This window comes from Cherax quadricarinatus, chromosome 16 (assembly GCF_038502225.1).
Source record: "Cherax quadricarinatus isolate ZL_2023a chromosome 16, ASM3850222v1, whole genome shotgun sequence".
Classification (NCBI taxonomy): domain Eukaryota; kingdom Metazoa; phylum Arthropoda; class Malacostraca; order Decapoda; family Parastacidae; genus Cherax; species Cherax quadricarinatus.
In genome coordinates this window covers 16,377,361-16,389,860 of record NC_091307.1, presented here as the reverse complement: position 1 = coordinate 16,389,860, position 12,500 = coordinate 16,377,361, and the positions used below count along the sequence as shown (strand labels likewise).

The following is a 12,500-nucleotide window of genomic DNA, read 5'->3' as shown; positions in this document are numbered from 1 at the left end:
TCCTGACTAGTTTGTGACTGAAGAAATACTTCCTAACATCCCTGTGATTCATCTGTGTCTTCAACTTCCAGCTGTGTCCCCTTGTTGCTGTGTCCCATCTCTGGATCATTCTGTCTCTGTCCACCTTTTCAATTCCTCTCAGTATTTTATATGTCGTTATCATGTCTTCCCTATCTCTCCTATCCTGCAGTGTCGTCAGGTCGATTTTCCTTAACCTCTCCTCATAGGACATACCCCTTAGCTCTGGGACTAGTCTTGTTGCAAACCTTTGCACTTTTTATAGCTTCTTTACGTGCTTCGCTAGATGTGGGTTCCAAACTGGTGCCGCATACTCCAATATGGGCCTAACGTACACGGTGTACAGGGTCCTGAGAGATTCGTAATTAAGATGGCGGAATGCTGTTCTTAGGTTTGCTAGGCACCCATATGCTGCAGCAGTTATTTAGTTGATGTGCGTCTCAGGAGATGTGCCTGGTGTTATACTCACCCAAGATCTTTTTCCTTGAGTGAGGTTTGTAGTCTCTGGCCCCCTAGACTGTACTCCGTTTGCGGTCTTCTTTGCCCTTCCCCAATCTTCATGACTTTGCACTTGGTGGGGTTGAACTCCAGGATCCAATTGCTGGACCAGGCCTGCAGCCTGTCCAGAGCCCTTTGTAGATCTGCCTGGTCCTCGTCCGATTGAATTCTTCTCATCAACTTCACATCATCTTCAAACAGGTACACTTCGGAGTCTATTCCTTCCGTCATGTCGTTCACAAATACCAGAAACAGCACCGGTCCTAGAACTGACCCCTGTGGAACCCCACTCGTCACAGGCGCCCACTCTGACACCTCGCCACGTATCATGACTCGCTGTTGTCTTCCTGACAGGTATTCCCTGATATATTGTAGTGCCTTCCCTGTTATCTTGCCTGGTCCTCCAGCTTTTGCACTAATCTCTTGTGTGGAACTGTGTCAAATGCCTTCTTACAGTCCAAGAAAATACAATGTACTCACCCCTCTCTCTCTTGTCTTACTGCTGTCACCCTGTCATAGAACTCCAGTAGGTATGTGTGTGTGTGTGTGTGTGTGTGTGTGTGTATTTTTCCACTTCTGTTTGTAAGTCAACATTTGATATCTAATATAATCAAACTGGGAATAGAAAGTAATAATGCCGTGGCTGGAACAATTCTCCCAAAACCATAATCTCAGTGAGCATTTTCTCACAATTTTATGAATTTTCAATAGAATCCCATGAAATACAATGAAGGCGACAGGTCACAGCAGCAGACATACATGTTAAAACACACTTCATTAACCTACTGAAGTCGTAAGAGGGAGGTGCCTTGAGAATGCTGAGGAGCTCTTGATGCAAGGAAATGAAACCATTCTCCATCCTCCTTGTATCAAACCTGATTGCCTCTCATGTCCAAAGCTCTGTTACACTCTTACGGGTTTACTGCCTCCCTGTGGATGATAAAATAATAGTAACTACAACAGCACCAGCAAGAACAGCAGCAGCAGCAGCAGCAGCAGCAGCAGCAGCAGCAGCAGCAAGAACAGCAGCAGCAGCAGCAGCAGCAGCAAGAACAGCAGCAGCAGCAGCAGCAGCAGCAGCAGCAGCAAGAACAGCAGCAGCAGCAGCAAGAACAGCAGCAGCAGCAGCAGCAGCAAGAACAGCAGCAGCAGCAGCAGCAGCAGCAGCAGCAAGAACAGCAGCAGCAGCAGTAGCAGCAGCAAGAACAACAGCAGCAATAAAAATAACAACATTGAAAATAGTGTAACCTTGTTCAGTATGACCGGAGAGACTCATCAACTGGATTATTACTTCATGTTGTGTTGTCCAGCACCGACGTTATCTGTGCCACTCTGCCCTCACTGGAGGACCAGAGCATAGGCAAGACCAGACAAGATTTTGTTGCGATTTTTAACCCGAGTTAGGCACCCAGGATGACCTAACGAAGCCAGTGCGTCATCAGGGACTGTTTGTCTTATTTCCATTAGGATCCCTTAATCTTCTCCCCCAGGATGCATCCTACACCAGTCGACTAACACCTACTTACCTACTTACGGCTAGGTGAGCAGGGGCGGCTTCACCCGTGTAAACTAATATAGTAAATGTCTTTACCGCCAATTCTTTTCTGAAATCATGCTTCTGATAGGTGCATTTTTTTGTGTTTACAGTGACCAAGCTAGTGGGGAGTGGACCTGTGGAGTTCGAGCAGTCACAGTACCTGACGGAGGTGCGGGAGAACACCAGCCCTGACCTCCTCCTCCAGCTCACAGCCAGAGTGCATCCCCAAGGTAAGTGAATCACCACTCCACCTTGCTGGAGTGTAGTGAGGCTCCGTATTTTTACTATCACGGTCAGCCAGGGATGTGAGGAGTATAGTTCCAAGTTCTTCACTTGTTGTCTATGAAATATAAATATATCTGTTAATTTGTTAATATTTCACTCATTCGGAGTGTTGCAGGACACACACACACACACATGTATTGGTCTGTATATTTCGATCCCCTTCTGGGATTCTCTTCTGAGTTTGTCTCTTTGTGGGCTATTATTACACACACACACACACACATATATGTATATATATATATATATGTGTGTGTGTGTGTGTGTGTGTGTGTTTGTATAATATGTGTTCAACCTGTAGTGAAATTCATGGGGAACCTTAGTCTCAGAGATGTAAATAAAATGGTTTCGAGGGAAAAATCTAAAGATTTTTCTCTTGGAGCTGTGTGATTAATTTTCTTCTCCTACCAGCCATTCCACTTATTTTTTTTTGTAGATGAATGGTTCAGAGAACCGACATGTTGATAAATTAGACACATGTGCAACTCTTGGGTATCTTTATTGAGGAAACGTTTCGCCACACAGTGGCTTCATCAGTCCATACAAAGGAGAATCTTGAAGAACAGGAGGAGAATGAGGTAATCAGTCCCTCAACCTTGAGTCGATGTGGTCAGTCCATCAATCTTGAATAGAATACGGCATACGTGCTGAGAAGGAGCTTATAAACCGTTGGCAGGAGAGGTGCAGCAGTCATAGGTGGTGTAACATTTGTTCAATGTGGAAGTAGGTCGTGCCCAAGAATTAGGCCACATCGACTCAAGGTTGAGGGACATTCTCCTCCTGTTCTTCAAAATTCTCCTTTGTATGGACTGATGAAGCCACTGTGTGGCGAAACGTTTCCTCAATAAAGATACCCAAGAGTTGCACATGTGTCTAATTTATCAACATGTCGGTTCTCTGAACCATTCATCTACAAACCTGTCAGACACTGCAACTTCTTGGTATCTTAATACTTGGGAATTCTTCGCTTGCCTAATTCTTGGGCACGACCTACTTCCACATTGAACAAATGTTACACCACCTATGACTGCTGCACCTCTCCTGCCATACGGTTTATGAGCTCCTTCTCCGAACGTATGCCGTATTCTATTCAAGATTGATGGACTGACCACATCGACTCAAGGTTGAGGGACTGATTACCTCATTCTCCTCCTGTTCTTCAAGATTCTCCTTTGTATGGACTGATGAAGCCACTGTGTGGCGAAACGTTTCTTCAATAAAGATACCCAAGAGTTGCACATGTGTCTAATTTATCAACTTATTTTTTTAACCACACCGGCCGTCTCCCACCAAGGCAAGGTGACCCCACAAAAAAATTGTTTACCATCATTCATTCAATAACCGTCTTCAATCAACAATAGTTCTGCTGTTGTACATATTGTCCGGTGTACTTTAAGGGAATATTTGCATATAAATCCTACTCTCTTCTCTACTTTACTTTTACACAAATGAAATGTCAGTGACATCTTCCATTTCTTAGAAACCTCCTATTCTTTCATACAAATACTGAACAAATACATTAACCACTTCAAAACTATACCCCAACTTGCATTTAGTCTTTGAGACTTAATCCCGTCTATCCTAACTGCTTTACCTTCTTTATTCTACCCACTGCTTCATGCACTCTCCCCACATTCACCTCTGGCTCTTCCTTACTCCTACCAGATATTATTCCTCCCTGCCCAGTGCATCATATCACTGTCTCCCATTAATCATCAACACATAACAACTCCTCAGAATATTCTCTCCACCTTTCCATCTATCATCTTCCCCTTTGTTCATTAACTGCCAAGAACATTGGTTCTCTCTTTCTGAACTTACTAGTCCCTCTTCAAAACCGTTTCTTATTTTCTTGCTGTTAATGTTCTTCAAATACTTGCAAGCAGTTTATTATTCCCAAAGAGAAAAGGTGAGTATAAAGAGTAGCATTATGATACAACGTCAACTGCTAGCTAAGTTAAATCGTGTGCTCTCTTTGTTCCAACAGATATCACTTTATCCGGAGGCTTACATAAGCTTTGGCAGTTGATTTCCACCTCCCTGACCTCGCAGGGGATTACTTCCAATTGTACTGTGGAGTTTAACTGTCGAGGGTAACAAGCTTCTGTTTGTTAGGGCATTCATTTGTTAAGCTTCGGGGAGAACAGAGTACCGATTCCACGACAAAAAGGCTGTGTGTGTGTGTGTGTGTGTGTGTGTGTGTGTGTGTGTGTGTGTGTGTGTGTGTGTGTGTGTGTGTGTGTGTGTGTGTGTGTGTATGTGTATTCAACCACGACACTTTCATTACAACAGTTCAAGAGCTAAGTGAAGACGGAGGCAGATAACTGTTAAGACCAAAAATAATCTCAATAGAAGAATATTAACGAAGTGTCAGTGTTTATGAAGTTGATGTGAGAAGAGCGGAGGCTGGCTGGACTCTTGTTGTCAACACTGGTATTGTGTGAGGTGAGGTCCAGCTTGTTGTCAACACTGGTGTTGTGTGAGGTGAGGTCTAGCTTGTTGTCAACACTGGTGTTGTGTCAGGCGAGGTCCAGCTTGTTGTCAACACTGGTGTTGTGTGAAGGGAGGTTCAGCTTGTTGTCAACACTGGTGTTGTGTGAGGTGAACACTGGTGTTGTGTGAGGTGAGGTCCAGCTTGTTGTCAACACTGGTGTTGTGTGAGGCGAGGTCCAGCTTGTTGTCAACACTGGTGTTGTGTGAGGTGAGGTCCAGCTTGTTGTCAACACTGGTGTTGTGTGAGGTGAAGTCCAGCTTGTTGTCAACACTGGTGTTGTGTGAGGTGAGGTCCAGCTTGTTGTCAACACTGGTGTTGTGTGAGGTGAAGTCCAGCTTGTTGTCAACACTGGTGTTGTGTGAGGTGAGGTCCAGCTTGTTGTCAACACTGGTGTTGTGTGAGGTGAGGTCCAGCTTGTTGTCAACACTGGTGTTGTGTGAGGTGAGGTCCAGCTTGTTGTCAACACTGGTGTTGTGTCAGGCGAGGTCCAGCTTGTTGTCAACACTGGTGTTGTGTGAGGGGAGGTCCAGCTTGTTGTCAACACTGGTGTTGTGTGAGACGAGGTGTTGTGTGAGGCGAGGTCCAGCTTGTTGTCAACACTGCAGCTTGTTGTCAACACTGGTGTTGTGTGAGGGGAGGTCCAGCTTGTTGTCAACACTGGTGTTGTGTGAGACGAGGAGCACAACGCAACACACAGTCTGATGGAGAAAAGGAAACACCTTCATAGAAATTCCCTTTCTTTAGCATTCTTTGTCGTGATTCCTTATCAAATGCATTTTTTTTTCCTCCGCCTTTTGCTAACGTTGTCTTTATCAACGGAGTTGAAGTGAACTTTGAGGCTACAGTGACTCTTGACAGGTTATAAAGATGGACTTTATAAGAAGGCTGCCTTGGTACTGGTGAAGGGCCCTTATTTAGACAGCAAATTTAATTTACAATAATTTAGCTACAATACGTCTGTTATTTACATAATTACTGTAGGTAAAATTTCAAATGTTTGAAAACGTCTCAAACCTTCAAAATGTGCAATAAAAACAAAGAATACGGCCCGTAATTGTTTAGCGCTTCTCAGTGAACATAGTAGCATGGTGTTGGATGTGGGTTGACAATTCTTAGATGACAGCATAACACATAGAATTACGACAAGCGGACCGAGGATCGAGCCTCCACAGCTTCTTCCGCTGAAATTTTAATGCAAATTCCCGGTAGGCGAGTATATACAATATTAGTAGTGCAAAATTACGTATTACAGGTCCATGGGCAGACTCCAAGATTTGTCCTCGAGGTCACGGGAGCTACCTGTAAACTTTTTTAATTAGTTAAAAGATGGCACACCTGTTGACCCCCCAGGGGGACTGAAGGGTGCCGCTCTCACCGTGACACCACCCAGACGACACCTGCTCAAGAACTTCACACCTGCTCAAGAACTTCACACCTGCTCAAGAACTTCACACCTGCTCAAGAACTTCACACCTGCTCAAGAACTTCACACCTGCTCAAGAACTTCACACCTGCTCAAGAACTTCACACCTGCTCAAGAACTTCACACCTGCTCAAGAACTTCACACCTGCTAAAGAACTTCACACCTGCTCAACTTCACACCTGCTCAAGAACTTCACACCTGCTAAAGAACTTCACACCTGCTCAAGAACTTCACACCTGCTCAAAGATCTTCACACCTGCTCAAGAACTTCACACCTGCTCAAGAACTTCACACCTGCTCAAGAACTTCACACCTGCTCAAGAACTTCACACCTGCTCAAGAACTTCACACCTGCTCAAGAACTTCACACCTGCTCAAGAACTTCACACCTGCTCAAGAACTTCACACCTGCTCAAGAACTTCACACCTGCTCAAGAACTTCACACCTGCTAAAGAACTTCACACCTGCTAAAGAACTTCACACCTGCTAAAGAACTTCACACCTGCTAAAGAACTTCACACCTGCTCAAGAACTTCACACCTGCTCAAGAACTTCACACCTGCTCAAGAACTTCACACCTGCTCAAGAACTTCACACCTGCTCAAGAACTTCACACCTGCTCAAGAACTTCACACCTGCTCAAGAACTTCACACCTGCTCAAGAACTTCACACCTGCTCAAGAACTTCACACCTGCTCAAGAACTTCACACCTGCTCAAGAACTTCACACCTGCTAAAGAACTTCACACCTGCTCAAGAACTTCACACCTGCTCAAGAACTTCACACCTGCTCAAGAACTTCACACCTGCTCAAGAACTTCACACCTGCTCAAGAACTTCACACCTGCTAAAGAACTTCACACCTGCTCAAGAACTTCACACCTGCTCAAGAACTTCACACCTGCTCAAGAACTTCACACCTGCTCAAGAACTTCACACCTGCTCAAGAACTTCACACCTGCTCAAGAACTTCACACCTGCTCAAGAACTTCACACCTGCTAAAGAACTTCACACCTGCTCAAGAACTTCACACCTGCTCAAGAACTTCACACCTGCTCAAGAACTTCACACCTGCTCAAGAACTTCACACCTGCTCAAGAACTTCACACCTGCTCAAGAACTTCACACCTGCTCAAGAACTTCACACCTGTTAAAGAACTTCACACCTGCTCAAGAACTTCACACCTGCTCAAGAACTTCACACCTGCTCAAGAACTTCACACCTGCTCAAGAACTTCACACCTGCTCAAGAACTTCACACCTGCTCAAGAACTTCACACCTGCTCAAGAACTTCACACCTACTCAAGAACTTCACACCTGCTCAAGAACTTCACACCTGCTCAAGAACTTCACACCTGCTCAAGAACTTCACACCTGCTCAAGAACTTCACACCTGCTCAAGAACTTCACACCTGCTCAAGAACTTCACACCTGCTCAAGAACTTCACACCTGCTCAAGAACTTCAAACCTGCTCAAGAACATCACCTGATTAAGTTCATCTCCCCCTCCCTTCCCGTCCCTCAGCCTTGCTCCCGCTGCTAAACAACTGTTCAAAACCTCCATGAAGTGAACAACAACAACAACAACAACCAACCCACTTAAATTTTCCTCTTCTCACTCGTCCTGTGTTTTTCTTTTTTTCTATGGTTTGGTAAATTTAGGGAATACCGACACCAGAGAAGACGTGGTTAGTAAAGCTGACGTCTGCAAACTGCAACAGCAGCAGCTGCACCAGCAACAGCTGCAGCAATCACAAAAAAAATGGTGGAATGTTCACACAGGGAATAGGAATGAGAAATGGGGAGGAAGGGAGAGAGAGGACGGGAAAGAAAGGGAGGGAAGCATGAAGGATGGATCAAAGGAGAGAGGGGAAAGAAATAGTAGAAGGAAATAAAGAAGAATGGATGGAGAAAAAGACAGTATTAAGGAAAGGAAAAGGAAGGAATGAATAAGGGAGGATGAAAGGAGAGGAAGGTAAAGAAATGAACGGAGGAACTTAGGATGATGGATGACAAGGAGGTTTGAAAAAAACGAGAAAGGATGAAAGGAAAGGAGCAAGACGAATTAAAGAAACTGGTGAGAGAGAGAGAGAGAGAAAGATCTCTGAGATGCAGCACTGCCAACAGGTGTTCAATAAGCAGGTTTCAGTAAGCGACCAGCTGGCGTGAGGACACCACCTCTCAGTGTCGCAAGTGTGTGCGTGTGTGTGTGTGTGTGTGTGTGTCTGTGTGTGTGTGTGTGTGTGTGTGTGTGTGTGTGTGTGTGTGTGTGTGTGTGTGTGTGTGTGTGTGTGTGTGTGTGTGTGTGTGTGTGTGTGTGTGTACTCACCTAGTTGTACTCACCTAGTTTAGGTTGCAGGGGTCGAGTCCAAGCTCCTGGCCCCGCCTCTTCACTGGTCGCTACTAGGTCACTCTCCCTGAACCATGAGCTTTATCGTACCTCTGCTTAAAGCTATGTATGGATCCTGCCTCCACTACATCGCTTCCCAAACTATTCCACTTCCTGACTACTCTGTGGCTGAAGAAATACTTCCTAACATCCCTTTGATTCATCTGTGTCTTCAGCTTCCAACTGTGTCCCCGTGTTGCTGTGTCCAGTCTCTGGAACATCCTGTCTTTGTCCACCTTGTCAATTCCTCTCAGTATTTTGCAAGTCGTTATCATGTCCCCCCTATCTCTCCTGTCCTCCAGTGTCGTTAGGTTGATTTCCCTTAACCTCTCCTCATAGGACATACCTCTTAACTCTGGGACTAGTCTTGTTACAAACCTTTGCACTTTCTCTAGTTTCTTTACATGCTTGGCTAGGTGTGGGTTCCAAACTGGTGCCGCATACTCTAATATGGGCCTAACGTACACGGTGTACAGGGTCCTGAACGATTCCTTATTAAGATGTCGGAATGCTGTTCTGAGGTTTGCCAGGGGCTCATATGCTGCGGCAGTTATTTGGTTGATGTGCGCTTCAGGAGATGTGCCTGGTGTTATACTCACCCCAAGATCTTTTTCCTTGAGTGATGTTTGTAGTCTCTGGCCCCCTAGACTGTACTCCGTCTGCGGTCTTCTTTGCCCTTCCCCAATCCTCATGACTTTGCACTTGGTGGGATTGAACTCCAGGAGCCAGTTGCTGGACCAGGTCTGCAGCCTGTCCAGATCTCTTTGTATTTCTGCCTGGTCTTCGATCGAATGAACTCTTCTCATCAACTTCACGTCATCTGCAAACAGGGACACCTCGGAGTTTATTCCTTCCGTCATGTCGTTCACAAATACCAGAAACAGCACTGGTCCTAGGACTGACCCCTGTGGGACACCGCTGGTCACAGGTGCCCACTCTGACACCTCGCCACGTACCATTACTCGCTGCTGTCTTCCTGACAAGTATTCCCTGATCCATTGCAGTGCCTTCCCTGTTATCCCTGCTTGGTCCTCCAGTTTTTGCACTAATCTCTTGTGTGGTACTGTGTCAAACGCCTTCTTGCAGTCCAAGAAAATGCAATCCACCCACCCCTCTCTCTCTTGTCTTACTGCTGTCACCATGTCATAGAACTCCAGTAGGTTTGTGACACAGGATTTCCCGTCTCTGAAACCATGTTGGCTGCTGGTGATGAGATCATTCCTTTCTAGATGTTCCACCATTCTTCTCCTGACAATCTTTTCCATGATTTTGCATGCTATACATGTCAGTGACACTGGTCTGTAGTTTAGTGCTTCATGTCTGTCTCCTTTTTTAAAGATTGGGACCACATTTGCTGTCTTCCATGCCTCAGGCAATCTCCCTGTTTCGATAGATGTATTGAATATTGTTGTTAGGGGTACACATAGCGCCTCTGCTCCGTCTCTCAGGACCCATGGAGAGATGTTATCTGGCCCCATTGCCTTTGAGGTATCTAGCTCACTCGGAAGCCTCTTCACTTCTTCCTCGGTTGTGTGTACTGTGTCCAGCACATGGTGGTGTACCCCACCTCTCCGTCTTTCTGGAGCCCCTTCTGTCTCCTCTGTGAACACTTCTTTGAATCTCTTGTTGAGTTCCTCACATACTTCACGGTAATTTCTTGTTGTCTCTCCTCCTTCCTTCCTTAGCCTGATTACCTGGTCCTTGACGGTTGTTTTCTTCCTGATGTGGCTGTATAACAGCTTCGGGTCAGATTTGGCTTTTGCTGCTATGTCGTTTTCATATTGACGTTGGGCCTCCCTTCTTATCTGTGCATATTCGTTTCTGGCTCTACGACTGCTCTCCTTATTCTCCTGGGTCCTTTGCCTTCTATATTTCTTCCATTCCCTAGCACACTTGGTTTTTGCCTCCTTGCATCTTTGGGTGAACCATGGGCTCATCTTGGCATTTCCATTATTCCTGTTACCGTTGGGTACAAACCTCTCCTCAGCCTCCTTGCACATTGTTGCTACATATTCCATCATCTCATTAACTGGCTTCCCTGCCAGTTCTCTGTCCCACTGAACCTCATTCAGGAAGTTCCTCATTCCTGTGTAGTCCCCTTTCCTGTAGTTTGGTTTCATTTCTCCTGGCCTTCCTGCTTCCCCCTCCACTTGTAGCTCTACTGTGTATTCGAAGCTCAAAACCACATGATCGCTGGCCCCAAGGGGTTTTTCATATGTGATGTCCTCAATATCTGCACTACTCAAGGTGAATACTAAGTCCAGTCTTGCTGGTTCATCCTCTCCTCTCTCTCTTGTAGTGTCCCTTACGTGTTGGTACATGAAGTTTTCCAGTACCACCTCCATCATCTTAGCCCTCCATGTATCTTGGCCCCCATGTGGCTCCAAGTTCTCCCATTCGATCTCCTTGTGGTTAAAGTCGCCCATGATCAGGAGCTTTGCCCTGCATGCATGAGCTCTTCTCGCCACTGCAGCCAGTGTGTCAACCATCGCTCTACTGCTCTCGTCATACTCTTGCCTTGGCCTCCTGCTGTTCTGTGGTGGGTTATACATCACTGCAATTATCACCTTGGGACCACCAGAGTGAAGCGTTCTCGCTACGTAATCACTTTCTTCTCCGCTGTCTCCTCTCTCCAGCTCATCAAAATTCCATCGGTGTTTGATCAGCAATGCCACTCCTCCACCCCCCCTGTTCCTTCTGTCTTTTCTCAGGATCTGGTATCCCGCTGGAAAGATGGCATCTGTTATCATACCTGTAAGCTTGGTTTCTGTGATTGCTATGATGTCTGGTGATGCCTCTTTGACTCTTTCGTGCCACTCCTCCCACTTGTTTGTTATTCCATCAGCGTTTGTGTACCATACCTTCAGTTTCCTTTCCAACACTGGTTTGGGGGGCCTGTGGGGGTGGGAGACCTGGTAGCATACTGTGGGATTCTATGGTTGGAGGTTGGGTGGAAGCTGTGGGTATGGATTGTATTGTGTGTTGGGATGGTGTGATAGGTTGTGGGGTTCTTAGGATAGTTGTGTGTGTGCTTGCCCTTGCTGCTCTGTTCTGCTCTGACTGACCTCTGCTGGTTCCATCCTTGTCTCCTTTCCTAGCTCCTTTCGCTTTTTTGTCCTCTCCCTCAGCTGCTGTCTCTCTGTTTGTGTTCTGTCTCTGTCTAGGAACATCTTCTTGTACTCTTCCGAGCTTTTCAACCGTGGTTTCTCTTGGAGGATCCTGTTCCGCACTGTTTCTGTCCTGAGAATCAGCTTGATCGGTCGGTTTCTCCCCTTCAAGTACCCCCCTATTCTCTGAAAATTTACAATCTCATCCATGTCTTCTCCCCCTATTTCCGTGATGATTTTCTCAATCTCCTTTCTTTCTTCCTGCCGTCTTTCAGTGTGTGTCCTTTCCTCTCTCTCCCGAAGCTCATGGATAATCACTGATTTTGCCCTTTCCTTCTCCCATTGCCTCTCCCTCTGTGACTCTGGCTCCTGTCTGTATGTGGTCATTTTCTCCCTTGATTTTTCCAGTGGCTCTTGGTAGCATGGTTGTGCCTCAGCATTCGACCTATCTCCCTCTCCATCTGCACCCATCTGCTCTTCCCTTCCATTCCCTGGCCCTTCTTTGCAGGCTGATATGACCTTAGCATAATTCATATCTCCTTCCTTCCTGTTCAGCCTCTCATCTTCATATGGTGTGTCTTCTCTGGTCACTGCCCCTGAGACTTGCTTCAGCCTGTTTACCTCAAATTCTAGGACCTTTACCCTGGCTACTGCAGTTTCGACTTGTGCCTCCCAATTCTTCGTCTCCTTCTCCAACCTCTTTTCCCATTTCACAGAGAGCTCTTTCTCCATTTTTTCAGAAAGCTCT

The 12,500-nt window shown here is 46.0% G+C and overlaps 1 protein-coding gene across 5 annotated transcripts in view; it reads left to right on the top strand.

The window, feature by feature from the left end:
• LOC128688933 (putative neural-cadherin 2) overlaps window positions 1-12,500 on the top strand; it is a 971,397-nt gene that overhangs the window by 830,315 nt on the left and 128,582 nt on the right. For all 5 annotated transcript variants that reach the window (XM_070085435.1, XM_070085434.1, XM_070085431.1 and 2 more), the window contains exon 3: window positions 2,164-2,283. In XM_070085435.1, the coding sequence (XP_069941536.1) occupies window positions 2,164-2,283 (120 nt within the window). The remainder of the gene's footprint in view (window positions 1-2,163; window positions 2,284-12,500) is intronic.